Source organism: Pogona vitticeps, chromosome 2 (genome assembly GCF_051106095.1).
Source record: "Pogona vitticeps strain Pit_001003342236 chromosome 2, PviZW2.1, whole genome shotgun sequence".
Lineage (NCBI taxonomy): Eukaryota > Metazoa > Chordata > Lepidosauria > Squamata > Agamidae > Pogona > Pogona vitticeps.
Genome location: NC_135784.1, coordinates 7,772,949 through 7,788,742, shown reverse-complemented (window position 1 = coordinate 7,788,742; position 15,794 = coordinate 7,772,949). Strand labels below are relative to the sequence as shown.

Below are 15,794 nucleotides of genomic sequence, written 5' to 3'. Positions count from 1 at the left end.
CACTTCAAAATGCACTCAATTTTTTCTTTTTCTCTCTGTTTTGCATTGAGTCAGCTTTTGTTTGCTTAATCTTTCCACTGGAAACCAGCACAAAACTGAATGAGCTTGTATGCCTAATTTAATTATCAGGAGCTCCTAATAAAGCTCTTTCCACATTCCCTGCATTTCTATGGTTTCTCCCGAGTGTGAAACCTTTGATGTAATCTAAGGGCATCACTGTGACTAAAGCCCTTTCCACATTCAAAGTATTTATGTAGTTTCCCCCTAGTGTGAGTTCTTTCATGTGACCTAAGGACACGGGGACGTGGTGCTGCTGCGAGTTAAACCGCAGAAGCCTTTGTGCTGTAAAGTCTGTAGATCTTCAGCTGTAAGATAGAATCCATGTGATGGACTGAGCTTGTCCCAGCCCCAGCCAACCTAGCGGTTCGAAAGCATGCAAATGTGAGTAGATAAATAGGGACCACCTTGGTGGGAAGGTAACAGCAGTCTGTGTCTAAGTCCCACTAGCCATGTGGCCATGGAAGATTATCTTCCAACAAATACTGGCTATATGCCTGGGAAACAGGGATGAGCACCGCCCCCTATAGTTGAATACGACTGGACAAAATTGTCAAGGGGAACCTTTACCTGAGGAGACCATTGTTACTAAAGCTCTTTCCACATTCCATACATTTATGTGGTTTTTCCCCAGTGGGAGTTCTTTGATGTAATCTAAAGTGACCACTCTCACTGAAGCTCTTTCCACATTCCATGCAATTATGTGGTTTCTCCCAAGTGTGAGTCCTTTGATGTAACCTAAGGTTTCCACTCCGACTGAAGCTCTTCCTCATTCCATGCATTTATGTGGTCTCTGACCCAGTGTGAGTCCTTTGATGTAACCTAAGGTTTCCACTCCGACTGAAGCTCTTCCTCATTCCATGCATTTATGTGGTCTCTGACCCAGTGTGAGTCCTTTGATGTAACCTAAGGTTTCCACTCCGACTGAAGCTCTTTCCACATTCCATGCATTTATGTGGTTTCTCCCCAGTGTGGGTCCTTTGATGTGACCTAAGGGCACTACTGTCACTAAAGCTCTTTCCACATTCCATGCATTTATGTGGTTTCTCCCCAGTGTGAGTCCTTTGATGTAACCTAAGATGACCACTATGACTGAAGCTCTTTCCGCATTCCATGCATTTATGTGGTTTCTCCCCAGTGTGAGTCCTTTCATGTTTCCTAAGGTCACCACTGTTACTAAAGCTCTTTCCACATTCCATGCATTTATGTGGCTTCTCCCCAGTGTGATTCCTTTGATGTAATCTAAGGTGACCACTCTGAGTAAAGCACTTTCCACATTCCATGCATTTATGTGGTTTCTCCCCAGTGTGGGTCCTTTGATGTGACCTAAGGGTACTACTGTGATTAAAGCTCTTTCCACATTCCATGCATTTATGTGGCTTCTCCCCAGTGTGAGTCCTTTGATGTAACCTAAGATGACCACTATGACTGAAGCTCTTTCCACATTCCATGCATTTATGTGGTTTCTCCCCAGTGTGAGTCCTTTCATGTTTCCTAAGGTCACCACTGTTACTGAAGCTCTTTCCACATTCCATGCATTTATGTGGTTTCTCCCCAGTGTGAGTCCTTTGATGTAACCTAAGATGACCACTATGACTGAAGCTCTTTCCACATTCCATGCATTTATGTGGTTTCTCCCCAGTGTGAGTTCTTTCATGTGACCTAACTTGACAACTCTGACTAAAGCTCTTTCCACATTCCATGCATTTATACGGTTTCTCCCCAGTATGAGTTCTTTCATGTGACCTAAGGCTACTACTGTAACTAAAGCTCTTTCCACATTCCATGCATTTATGTGGTTTCTCCCCAGTGTGAGTCCTCTGATGTAACCTAAGGGCACCACTCTGACTGAAGGTCTTTCCACATTCCATGCATTTATGTGGCTTCTCCCCAGTGTGAGTCCTTTGATGTAACCTAAGGTTACCACTGTGACTAAAGCTCTTTCCACATTCCAAGCATTTATGTGGTTTCTCCCCAATGTGAGTTCTTTGATGTGACCTAAGGATACTACTCTGACTGAAGCTCTTTCCACATTCCATAAATGGATAAATTTTGTCCCCTGCATCTGTTCCTTGATGTCTACTGAGGTGACATGCATTTATGTGGTTTCTCTCCTGCATCAGTCCTTTCATGTAAAGTCCATGCCTGCCCATTCCTATTTTCAATTCTTTGTTTTCTTGCTTGATTGTGAGTTCCAGCCCAGGTTTTTCCGGACGTTGCTTGGCAATTTTCCTCCTGTTCATCATCATCTTTTAGATTAGAAAAAGAAGAGAAACAATTACTTCCAAAATCTGCACTAATAAGGAATGATGTGTTCGGGCTCCGCCTGAGTCACAGAGTAGGAAGGAAAGAAAGCCAAAAAGGTGAGGGAAGAGAAGCAGGGAGGAGGTGATGCCAGACTGGAAGTTTGAGGTTGGATTGGCTCTTCAGTGAGGGACCATATGGAGGGAGTAGTCATGAAGGGAGGATCATTTCCACACCTACGTAAGTACATTGAATTCAAAATATATTAACTTTTTTCCTTCTCAAATTCTACCCAATGATTGTACTTAAGTTTCCATTAAATTAGAAAGGAACTTCTCAACGTTGATTAAAGAGGAAACAAATAACTCAATTAAAGGATTTTTTAAGCAAAAATGAATAACCAGGGGGGAAAGGACAGTGTTGGAAAGCAAGTGTAAAAGTGGATGAATGCAGCTGAAGTGGTAGATGCCGGGAACTGACAACGTCTGCAGAGATTATTAGTCAGAGGGCGAAGAGACAGGACAGGTCCACGAAAGGGATGGGATGTAGAATTTAAAAAATGCTATTAGGGGTAGAGAATCATCAGGAATTTCTGAAAACAGGATAGGAAGCAGATTGGTCAAGGAAATAGATACTCAGTTAGTATAATCTTAGAACTGCAGAGTTAGAAGAGAATGAACTTCCAACTTCTGGCTTCGGAGTTAGGTACTTAAACCAATGTGTATGGAAAGGGGGAGGGAAGAATGTGAAAAACCACACCTGTGAGAATAGAAGCAAACATTTAAACATTGAAATTCAGAAGGTATTTGACCTCAGCTGAATTAAATACAGTATTACAAATTCTAAATACTGCATATTACAGTAGTACCTCGGTTTATGAAACCAATGTGTCCTCCAGGACATTACATCATGCAAAAAAAAACATAAACCAGAATGTGGATTGCCATAGTGATGGTGGTGGTGCTACAAACCTCCAGGCACACGGAAAGTTCCTTCACAAAGTGAAAGAAACAGGGAAAAAGATATTTAAGCAGGCATTATTTTGAACTGATTTCCGTTTGTAAACCAGAAATTATGTAAACCAAGGTGTACATAAAATGAGATACTACTGTACCTCAAATGTCTTGATCTTGGAAGTGCTACCTATTAAATGCACAGGGCCAGCTATCTATCTATCTATCTATCTATCTATCTATCTATCTATCTATCTATCTATCTATCTATCTATCTATCTATCTATCTATCTATCTATCTATCTATCTATCTATCTATCATCTATCTATCTATCTATCTATTTAATTTATACCCCCCATCTAGAGCAGTCTACTCTGGCAGCTAATATTAAAAAAGGAATAAAAAGACTATAATAAAATAAAAAACAACGATAGTAATATAGTTCAAGATGGAGGAAAAAAAATTCAAGTGATGACAGGAGGGAAAGCCTGCCTAAAGAGCCAGGTCTTACGTTTGCTCTTAAAAACACCCAGCGAAGGAGCCACTCAGATCTCGAAAGGGAGACTGTTCCAAAGGCGAGGGGCCACCGCTGAGAAGGCCCTGTTTCTTGTTCTTTCTCTCTGGACCTCGTTCTGCGTTAGGCCCTTCAGCCACCCTTCCTGGCTAGAATGAGTGATTCGGGTAGATTTAGCTGGAAGGAGGCGTTATGTTAGATATCGAGGTCCTGAACCATTTAGGGCTTTATATCATCTTTAACGCTTTGAAAACAATGCGGAAATGAATGGGCAGCCAATGCAAGGCAACCAGAGTGGGGGAAATATGCTGATATTTTCTTGTCCCACTGAGAAGTCTGGCCGCCGCGTTATGCACCATTTGAAGCTTCCGCATCAATCTCAAAGGTAGTCCCATGTAGAGCGCATTGAAGTATTCTAATCTTGAGATTACAAGCACATGGACCAGAGTGGTGAGCGCCCCAACGTCAAGATAAGGAAGCTGGGCAATCTGCCACAGATGGAAATAGGCAGAGCGGACCACAGATGCTACCTGGGTTTCCATGATGAGCGCCAGATCCAGATGGACCCCCAAGCTGCGAACCTCACTCTTCGCGGTGAGAGTCACTCCCCCAAAAGAGAGGGAGTTTCACAAACCACCAATGGAAGGGCAACCCATCCTCAGGACCTCCGTCTTGTCCGGGTTTAGCCTCAGTCCATTCTCCTGCATCCATTGCAGTACAGCCTCCAGGCAGCGCTGAAGGGACAGAACAGCATCACTGTGATTGGAGAAAAGGAGATGTAGAGCTGGGTGTCATCAGACAAGTGGAGCTCAGGGGTCTCCACATGTGGACGAGACGTGGTGTTAAGAGGAGGGGTTTAGATTGATTTGGCACTCAGGAATTTTTGGGGGACAAGTCGGGCTTGTTCAGTTCCGTGTTCATTCAGTTGAATGAACACGGAACTGAACTGTGTTACATACAGCACTGATGTTACCTGTCTGTCATGGGTTTGGAGGGAAAGTTCCATCCTATGGGGAGTGGAAGGCGGGACATCAGGAGGAGGGGCTGTACTGTATATATATATGTGATGCGTGTGTGGAGAAGCAGCAGACGCTGGGATGTGAAGAAGCAGCAGCTGGGAAGAAGAAGCTGGTGTGGGAGTCTGTGTGTCAGACAGGGTACTACTGTGTGTCAGAGTACCAACCTGATAGGTTCAGGTGTCTGTTGGTTAGCCAGAACTGATAGGTTCAGGGTCTGTGCTTCAAGTTAAGGGTTCTGTGTGAACCAAACTGTATGCATGTATGAATGAGACTAAGCCACGTTACTATATCTTATTCACCTGATCATTTTATTTTCCCTGTGTGTTGTTTTAAATAAACCTTATTCTTTTATTGGTTAAAAATCCATCCCTGGTCTGTGTGACTTCTTACAGGGAATGGTTGGTGGCAGCTTAGTTAACGTGTGACATATCCCAGTAGGTCTGGGTTTGTCACATTGATTGGTGTCCAGCGTGTGGGATACGACTGGTCCAGTTGTCCAGTGGTCCAGCAAAGCCTTGGCAAGTGTGCCCAGAGCAAGGGGGGTCTAGTCAGGGACAATCTGAGAGCGCGTAGGTAATCTTCTAGGTGTGCCTCACGGGGAGGTGCACTAGTAGAAGAACGTGTAACCTCAGATTGGGGACTAGAGTAGGGAGCTCTGAGGCAGCCTGTTTTGGCGGGAAAAAAAGCTGAGGCAAAACTGTGAAATAGCAGTGAGCTAGCTTGTCTGCTGAGAGGCCCAGCAGAGGGGGGTAGACTCTAGCTCGCAACTGTTGCAAGTAGTGCTGAAGGACAGCAGCAATCTATAGGGAAAGCTGGTTCTGAGGCAAAAAAAAAAGTGGTCGTTTTATTTTGAGGCTTGACTTTTTAAAGCAGCCTGTGCTGGGGGGGGGGATTATGCCCTTGACTCGAAGCCAAGTGGCAGAAATGGGTGAAGTGAAAGACCCCCAGATTGACCAAGGTTCTGAGGATGAATTTGGCTCAGTGCAAGGTGACAGCACAGGAGAGCAGAACCCAGAACTCAGAAAATTGCTCATAGCCCAACAGCATGAACTGAGGATGAGGCAATTTGAAGTGGAGGAAAGGGAAAGGGAAAGGCAAAGACAATTTGAATTGGAATTGCAGAGAGAGAAAATGGCGTTTGAATTAAGAAAACTGGAACTGATGAATCAGAACAATAATAACAATAGGGATTCTGAGGGAGGCCAATTGTCTAAAGCTGACCTGAAGAAATTCCCTGTGTACCACAAGGGAGATTGTCCTGAGGTGTTCTTTTCCTTAGTGGAAAGAGCGTTTGTGGACTTCTCAGTGAGGGAAACTGAGAAGATGACCATCATGCGATCTTTAATCAGTGGTAGCCTGGCTGAGGTTTATTCAGAGATGCCAGAGGAACTGATGAGAGATTTTGCAGAGTTTAAAAAACTGGTGTTTGCAAGACATGGGATAAATGCGGAACAGCTGAGGCAAAGATTCAGGTCCCTCACAAAGAAACCAGAGCAGACTTTTACCCAAGTGGGGGCCCAATTGGTGAGGCTGCTAGAGAAATGGCTATCTCAGGAGGGGACAGAGACCTTTCAGCAGCTCAAAGACTTGATAGCGCTGGAACAGTTCTATTCAGTCCTGCATGGGGAACTGAAATTCCAGGTGAGGGAAAGGAAACCAAAATCTGTGGCAGAAGCAGCTGAGATCGCAGATTTTATTTACCAGATAAGAAAGCCCTTAGGCGAGGAGAAATCTGTAGGAAAACCCAAAGAAACCTACAGCAAGTACTCTCAGGGACCAGGGAAAAACCAGCAAGGGGGAGGGGCCCATGGTGAAGGGAAGCCCTCAGACATGAAACCAAGACCTCAGATTTTGGAGGGAAAACCAAAACAGGATGAGAAAGACTCAAAATACACCAGAAAATGTTATTTCTGTCAGGGAAAGGGCCATCTAATCTCAGAGTGTGAGAAATTAAAGCAGCTAAAAGGAATTGTGCCTCAGGATTCGAGTGGGACCAAGCCAAAAGCTGTGTTCTGTGTCCAGAAAGAGCAAGGCTCATTGTCACTGAGGGAGCCTGTTGCCATGGCTACTCAATCTGGAACAGCTACATCTGCTGATCAGGCTGAGGAAAATGGTCCTCTTGTAGAGGTCAGGCGCTGCCTACTGGTGAGAACAGATTCCCAGTTGTTTGAAACAGCAGGGGTGGACGTAGGAATACTTGGCCATCAGTATCGGGGGCTGCGGGACACTTGTTCCCAGGTGACCCTGTGCCATCCAGATATTATTCCTAGGGAGTATGGAATCCCAAATGAGAGCATGAAGGTGGCAGGGATTGAGGGGCAGGTGATCTCTCTGCCAGTAGCGGAGGTACCTGTGAACTTTCAAGGCTGGAGGGGAGTTTGGCGGCTAGCGATTTCATCGACTCTGCCAGCAGCCGTGCTCGTGGGAAATGACCTGGCTGAACATGTGAAACGGGTGCTAGTGATTACACGCTCACAAGCCACCACGGGGACAGTTCAGGGGGGTAATGATGAGCCCGAGACGGAAGCAGAGGGGAGTTCAGAAGCTGTGGTGGAAACCTTAACCACAGACAGCAGATTTGGACAAGAGCAAAAGGCAGACGCCACTCTCCAAAAGTGTTTTGAACAGGTGACTGACGCCCAGCTAACACCTGAAACCCCAGTGAGATTTCTGGAGAAAAAGGGGATTTTATATAGAGAGACCCTGAGGAATATCTCAAAAGGGGGAGATGGGATCAGAAGTCAGCTGGTGGTACCTGAAAAGTATCGCCCCATGATCTTACAAAGGGGGCACTCTGACATGTTTGCTGCACACTTAGGGGTGAACAAAACACAGCAGAGAATCACACAGAATTTTTACTGGCCTGACATAGGGAAGCAGATCAGGGAGTTCTGTAAACAATGTGATGTGTGTCAAAGGCAGGGGAATAGCCGCGACAGGACCAAAGCAAAGTTGTGCCCTTTGCCTGTGATTGACACTCCGTTCAAATGCATAGGGGTGGATATTGTGGGATCTTTGCCCAAGGCCACAAAGAGGGGGAACAGGTTCATTCTCACCATTGTGGACCATGCCACGAGGTACCCTGAAGCCATACCCTTGACTAACATTGAAACTAACACAGTGGCAGATGCCTTGGTGGGGTATATGTCCAGGATGGGATTTGCCTCAGAAATAATCACAGATTTGGGCGCATCGTTCACATCAAAGCTCATGAAACGCTTATGGCAAATCTGTGGAATTAAGCACAAGGAAACCACTGCCTATCATCCTGAAAGTAATGGGTTAACTGAGAAGTTCAATGGGACTCTAATGCGCATGATTAGGGCTTACTTGGCAGAGAATCCAAACAATTGGGACCAGAAGCTGCAACCCCTTTTGTTCGCTTATCGATCAGTGCCACAAGCCAGTACCGGGTTCAGTCCATTTGAACTTTTATTTGGGAGAAGGGTGAAAGGGCCCCTTGATTTAATCAAACAAAATTGGGAGCAGATCACCCAGGATGACCCACAAGATGTTGTGACATACATAGACACCTTGAGGAATGACCTAAGGAGAAACCTAGAGCTAGCAGCAGAGACCCTGCAAGCTCAAAAGGTCAGAAAGAAAGCTTGGGATGACCAGGAAGGCCGGGAGAGGCACTTAAACCCAGGGGAGGAAGTGCTTTGGCCTAGGCCTTGCAGAGGGAACAAACTGCAGCTGGGTATCCCAGAAACAAAATATTTGGGTCACATGGTAGGGGGAGGAGTGATAAAACCCCTGGAGGCCAAAATAGAAGCTGTTCGTGATTGGCCTAGACCCAACACCAAGAAAAAAAGTCAAATCATTTCTTGGGTTGGTGGGCTACTACAGAAAGTTCATCCCGAGGTTTAGCGAGATTGCGGCTCCGCTGACCGATCTGACGAGGAAGAAGACTGATGACCGCATCACGTGGACCAGCGACTGTGAGGAGGCGTTCCAGAGGTTGAAGGAGGCGCTCATCAACTATCCAGTGCTGCGTGCTCCCGACTTCGACAGGGAGTTCATCATCTACACCGATGCGTCTAACAGCGGGGTAGGAGCAGTTCTGTGCCAGGAGGATGAGAATGGTGACCAGCATCCAGTGTCCTACCTGAGTAGGAAACTTCAAAAAGGTGAGAGACATTTGGCAACCGTGGAGAAGGAGTGTTTGGCCATAGTCTACGCGATCCAGAAGGCCAAGCCTTACATCTGGGGAAGACATTTTATTCTGTGCACTGACCATTCACCACTGCAATGGTTAAAGACAATGAAAACCCACAATAGCAAACTTATGAGGTGGGCTTTAAACCTACAGGACTATGACTTTGAAGTGAAGGTGGTCAGAGGGTCAGTGAACTGTGTTGCTGACGCCTTGTCAAGAAGACCTGAAGAATGAAGACGGCGAAAGAAACATGGACTATGTATATATATTGATGACAAAAAGTTAAATGTACCTGTGTTTTTTGAACTTGGTTTGTATGAATAAAGGTAAATTGTTGTAATGTATATGGTAAATGTTTAAATGCCTAATTGCTATGGTTAACTTAGAATGTAAGTATAAGTATGATATTGTATGTATAAATGTTTTTGTATGTTTTGGATTCAGGTTGTTTTTTGGGAAAAAGCACGTTAGCTTTCCCCCTACAAAACAACTTATAAAGAGGGGAGGTGTTACATACAGCACTGATGTTACCTGTCTGTCATGGGTTTGGAGGGAAAGTTCCAACCTATGGGGAGTGGAAGGCGGGACATCAGGAGGAGGGGCTGTACTGTATATATATATGTGATGCGTGTGTGGAGAAGCAGCAGACGCTGGGATGTGAAGAAGCAGCAGCTGGGAAGAAGAAGCTGGTGTGGGAGTCTGTGTGTCAGACAGGGTACTACTGTGTGTCAGAGTACCAACCTGATAGGTTCAGGTGTCTGTTGGTTAGCCAGAACTGATAGGTTCAGGGTCTGTGCTTCAAGTTAAGGGTTCTGTGTGAACAAAACTGTATGCATGTATGAATGAGACTAAGCCACGTTACTATATCTTATTCACCTGATCATTTTATTTTCCCTGTGTGTTGTTTTAAATAAACCTTATTCTTTTATTGGTTAAAAATCCATCCCTGGTCTGTGTGACTTCTTACAGGGAATGGTTGGTGGCAGCTTAGTTAACGTGTGACATATCCCAGTAGGTCTGGGTTTGTCACAAACTGCTGTTGCATAACATTAAAAAGGTGGCAGAGCAGTTTTTATATTGAATCCTGGGGGATAGCCGACAGGAGCTGAGAGACGTTCATTTCGGGACTCCTCGTCCCTGTGGAATGAGGGTGGAGAGGACAGAGAACAACAAAATGATGATAGTGTAGGAATTAGGACTGGGAGCGTGATGGGATGGGATTGTTGGTCCACAGGAAGGAGAAGCAAACAAGCTACCCTGCTTGGGGAACCACATACGCAGGTGCTTTTATGCAAATACCTGAAGCATCTGAGCAAAGATGAGAGAACTGGAACATTTTATTTATTTAACTTTTTTATTTACTTAACTTTTATTTGGAGGATAGATATAAGATTGATAGAGTGGCCATAACTGAAACCTGGTGGGATTCAGAGAACCAGTGGGATACCGCAAGCCCAGATGATAAACTCTAGAGGAGGGACAGGGAGAGGCGTGTGGGAGGCAGGGTGGCCATCTAGGTCAAAGAAGGGGTAGAATCCAGCAGAATGGAGATGGACGGCGGGTCTGACTCCATCATAGAATCACTGTGGGTTAAACTGCCAGGCCCAAGGAGCAATGTGATAGCGTGTGTGTGTGTGGGTGTGCTATCATCTTCCAGGTTAAAAACTTGAGGGGGACCTTGAAATACCGAGAGAAATCAGGGAGGTGTCCAAAAGGCACAGGATTGTAATTATTGAAACTCTAATTATCTTCACATTGACTGAGTCAATGTGTGCTTCTTGACATGCTAAATGACTGTGACTTGGAGCAATTTCTCATGGAAACCACCACAGGAGAGATGACTCTGGATCTAATATCACGAGGTACTCAGGACCTGGTTAGGGACGGGAATGTCAATGAGTTGCTAGGGAATCGTGATCATGCTGCCATCTCTTTTGCCGAGCACGTTGCGGGGAGAGTGTCAAGTAACTCTGACACAAAAACCCTTGATTTCTGGTGGACCTCCCTGAGATGAGGAAGCAAGTAAGAAAGAAGTTGAAACGGAAGTTTACAAAAAAAATCTCAAGAGTGCATAGTCTTTTTAAAACAACGGTAGTAGAGGCCCAGTGGAAGTGTATACTGCAAAAAAAAAAAAGGGGGGGGCTCAACTAAGACCAAGAACGTGCCGGAATACTTACAAGCAAAGTTACAGATTCCTTAATGGGAAACGAGGGGTCTTTCCATAAATGGGAATCCTTCCCAGATGAGGAAAATAGAAAGGAACATAAATTCTGGCAAAAGGAATGTAAGAAGATAATAAAAAAGGCAAAGAAAGACTTTGTGGAACATATGACCAGCAATATAAGGGGGAATAATAAAATCTTCTTTAAATATTTTAGGAGTAGGAAACTTGCCAGAGAAGCGGCTGGCCCTCTGGATGTTGAGGGAGGGAAAGGGGGACTTGGAGATTGCAGAGAAATTAAATGAGTTTTTTGCAACTGTCTCCATGACAGACGACCTTGGTGGCCTGTGTGCGTATATAAATCAAACACGTTGTATGTATCATGATGCCTCAAAAGGACTAGTATGGGATCATAATGTGTTAGCAGGTTCTAAAGTCTGCGATTAAGGGACAAGTGTTAGGACCTTCAGATTTCCATCACAAAGTCCATCGAACCACGTGATGAAAATAATTCCACTGGGAATTAGGACAAACTCTTTCAGCCCAAAGGTGCTGCAATCTCTCAAAACAAAGAACTTGGGTTTGATCCTGATTAAAGTGAAAGTACAAATCCACCATTCATATAGGGAATATAGGAAGACTGACTATGCCCAAGGTTGGCACATATAGCTCTCACTAAAAACTCAATTAAGGAATTGTGTAAAAGAAAAAAGGCAAACATTTATCTGGGAACAATGCAGCAAGCTCCAACAGGAACTGACCCAGAAAAACAATGAACCATTTGGAGCCATCGTGGCCGGCTCCTCCAGGCTGGAAGTACAAGACCCTGCCATAATATCTCCACAAAAATGGGCCCAATATTTTTCAGACCTTCTTTTTGACAAAGATAGAGCTTTTAGACCCTTTATGGATTGTTGCTTTGTCATGGTGAAGGGGCTTGAGTAATTCAGAGAAGCTATGGTCTATGCCGTGCAGGGACACCCAAGACGGACAGGTCACAGAGGAGAGTTCTGATCCACCTGGAGCAGGAACTGGCAAACCACTCCAGTATCTTTTCCAAGAAAGCTCCATGGACATAAACAAAAGGCTACAAGATATGATGCTGGAAGATGAACCGCTCAGGTCGGAAGGCATCCAACATGCTACTGAGGAAGAGCGGGGGATAAGTAGCTCCAGAGCTAATGAAGTGGTTGGGCCAAAGCCGAAAGGACGCTCAGCCGTGGACGCATGTGGAAGTGAAAGGAAAATCCGATGCTGCAAAGAAAAATACTGCATAGGAACCTGGAATGTAAGATCTACGAACCTTGGTAAGCTGGGTGTAGTCAAAAAGGAGATGGCAAGACTAAACTATTGTGGGCAAGAATCCCGTAGAAGGAATGGAGTAGCCCTCATAGTCAACAAAAGAGTGGGAAAAGTACTGGGATAAAATCTCAAAAAATGATAGAATGATTTCAATATGAATCCAAGGCATACCTTTCACCATCACAGTAATCCAAGTTTATGCACCAACCACCCATGCTGAAGAGGCTGAAATTGACCAATTTTATGAAGACTTACAACACCTTCTAGATCTGACACCAAAGAAAGATGTTCTTCTCATTATGGGGGACTGGAATGCTCAAGTAGGGAGTCAAGAGATAAAAGGAACAACGGGTAATTTTGGCCGGCGTTGAAAACGAAGCAGGGCAAAGACTAACAGAGTTTTGTCTAGAGAACAAGCTAGTCATCACAAACACTCTTTTCCAACAGCACAAGAGGTGACTTTATACATGGAAACCACCAGGTGGGCAATACCGAAACCAGATTGATTATGTTCTCTGCAGCTCTATATAGTCAGCAAAAACAAGACCTGGAGCTGATTGTGGCTCTGATCATCAGCTTCTCATAGCAAAACTCAAGCTTAAACTGGAGATTGTAGGGAAAACCACTGACCTAGTCAGATATAATCTAAACCAAATCCCTTATGAATACACAGTGGAAGCGAAGAATAGATTTAAGGAACTAGATTTGGTATACAGAGTGCCTGAAGAACTGTGAATAGAGACTTGTAACACTGTACAGGATGCAGCAACAAAAACCATCCCAAAGAAAAGGAAATGTAAGAAAGTAAAGTGGCTGTCCAACGAGGCCTTACAAATAGCAGAGAAGAGAAGGGAAACAAAATGCAAGGGAGATAGGGAAAGGTACAGAAAATTGAATGCTGACTTCAAAAGAATAGCAAGGAGAGACAGGAGGGCCTTCTTAAATGAACAGTGCAAAGAAATAGAGGAAAATAATAGAAAAGGAAAAACCAGAGATCTGTTCAAGAAATTGGAGATATTAAAGGAGATATTTTGGGCAAAGATGGACATGATAAAGGACAAAAAATTGCAGGGACCTAACAGAAGCAGGAGGGACGCAGTTTAACCCACAGTAGTGGTGCTGTGGGCTAAACCGCAGAAGCCTGTGCTGCAGGGTCAGAAGACCAAGCAGTCGCAAGATCGAATCCACGTGACGGAGTGAGCGCCCGTCACTTGTCCCAGCTCCCGCCAACCTAGCGGTTCGAAAGCATGCAAAAAATGCAAGTAGATTAATAGGGACCACCACGGTGTGAAGGTAACTGCGTTCCGTGTCTACGTTGCACTGGACATGTGACCACGGAACCTTTACCTTTACCTTTAACAGAAGCAGAGGAACTAGAGACCAAATTGCTAACATGAGCTGAATTATGGAAAAAGCCAGAGAGTTCCAGAAAAACATCTACTTCTGCTTCATTGGCTACGCAAAAGCCTTTGACTGTGTGCACCACAGCAAACTATGGCAGGTTCTTAAAGAAATGGGAGTGCCTGACCACCTTATCTATATCCTGAGAAATCTATACATGGGATAGGAAGCAACAGTTAGAACTGAAAATGAAACTACTGATTGGGTCACAATAGGGAAAGAAGTATGACAAGGCTGTATATTGTCCCTCGGCTTATTTTACTTATATGCAGAATACATCACGAGCTAATTCCTTGTCCTGCAAGGCAATCGTCTAGAGCAGTGGTGTCGAACTGTGGCCCTCCAGATGTTCTTGAATTTCAACTCCCAGAAGCCTTCACCACCACCTCTGATGGCCAGGATTTCTGGGAGTTGAAGGCCAAGAACATCTGGAGGGCCACAGTTCGACACCACTGGTGTAGAGGGACAACACTGTATATTATCAACTAGACACAGTGAAAGGGGGAAGATGGCAGTAGAGGAAAAAATTAACAAAGAAGTTTCAGGCAGCCAAAGGAATTAAATCTACACACCCACCTCGTTAATGTTATTTATTGAGGAGGGAGAATCTTTCATAGATACTGATGAGTAGCTAGGCTAATATCAGCCTCTGAGGGTCTTACATTTGTGAGCCAGGTTGAAATGTGAACATTTTAACAGCATGTCTCAAAGTTCTTATATCCCACATCTGCAATGGGACAGAGAGTGGGGTGGGAGGAGGGATTAAGTAATGAGAATTACTATTGCATTGTGTATGTTCAAGACATATGTTTTTAAAAAAAGAGTTACCTGGAGAGACGTTGTTGCCAGAAATCTCCAGCAGGAGGTCCTCACACAGAGATCTCAAGCCTCGATCCAGAAGATCCCACGCTCTATTGGGGTCAATACCAGGTCACCTCCTCAAAGGCCACTGGAAGCGGGAAGGAGAAAAGAGTCTTACCTTTTCTTGGTAAGGCTTTGGCACTGTGTTGGGGCAGGAGATCCTCATAAGAAAGTCCCAGACCAACCCTAACACACCCACCCACACCTATGGCGAGGAGGACATGGGGTGGGTGGGCAGGAGAAGTGAAGGAAGAAGAGGTGAAGCAAAAGAGAGAGAGATGCCCCACCCACCCCAAGGCTCCTCCTACCGATGGGTGGGGCATCTCCTCCTCCTCCTGGATCCCCCCAAAGGGAATCCAAAATGCCCCACAGCCAACTGTGGGCAAAGGAAGGCCTGGGAGGGGTTACCCAGAGAGTCACTGCCTCTCTTTCCCTTTGGAAACCCTCCCAAATGTAGGAAGGAAAGCAAAAACAGAAAAGAGAAAAAAACCACCACCAACAACCCAGGATGATTCCCTGCACACTCACACACACACACACATACATGGAGGAGATTCCCTGGAGCTTCCTGTCCCCTAGGATGGGATTGTGACCCTTCCTCTCTCTCTCTCCATCCCCATAAATCATCCCTGTAAAAACTACATATGAAAAAAGACATGGTCTAATGTTTCAGTTTCTTTATCACTTACAGGGGCACAGTCGATTTTCATGCAGTATACTGTGGAAACGTCCCTCTAAAACTGCAGATGGAAGGCAGTTAAATCTAGCTCCTGAAAAGGCCTGCCAGTAATTTGGGATGGTGTTTAGGTTTTTCCAGGTAGTTAAGCTCTTGGGTGGAATTTGAAATTTAGGCCAAACTTCACGGGTGAACAGATTTTGCAGACATTGTAAACACCTTTTCGTGGTAAAAGAAGCTAAACCCACCTTAAAATAGCATGAGGAGAGCCCTTCTGAATCAGACCGTGGCTCTCTCTGGTCCGGCCAGATGCTTCTAGGAAGCCTGTGAGCATGTCATGGAGGTCGGGGGGGGGGAGGTGGGGGACCTTTCTCTACAGCTTTAAACCAGGCGCTGAGCCAGGGAGGGAGCCGGGCAAGTCCCTGCCCCGGCCGGCTTCCTCAACG

General features: G+C 45.0%; 2 protein-coding genes across 2 annotated transcripts in view; one reads left to right on the top strand and one right to left on the bottom strand.

The window, feature by feature from the left end:
* The window catches only part of LOC140703811 (uncharacterized), a 41,546-nt gene extending 25,931 nt beyond the window's left edge, over positions 1–15,615 (bottom strand). Inside the window, exons 1-3 of the mRNA XM_078387995.1 lie at positions 15,597–15,615; positions 14,640–14,760; positions 1,327–2,306 (exon numbers count right to left, since the gene is read on the bottom strand). Of these exons, the coding sequence (XP_078244121.1) occupies positions 1,327–2,306 (980 nt within the window). The 5' untranslated portion in view covers positions 14,640–14,760; positions 15,597–15,615. The remainder of the gene's footprint in view (positions 1–1,326; positions 2,307–14,639; positions 14,761–15,596) is intronic.
* The window catches only part of LOC110070683 (uncharacterized), a 394,582-nt gene that overhangs the window by 110,432 nt on the left and 268,356 nt on the right, over positions 1–15,794 (top strand). The gene's annotated exons all lie outside the window — the stretch shown is intronic.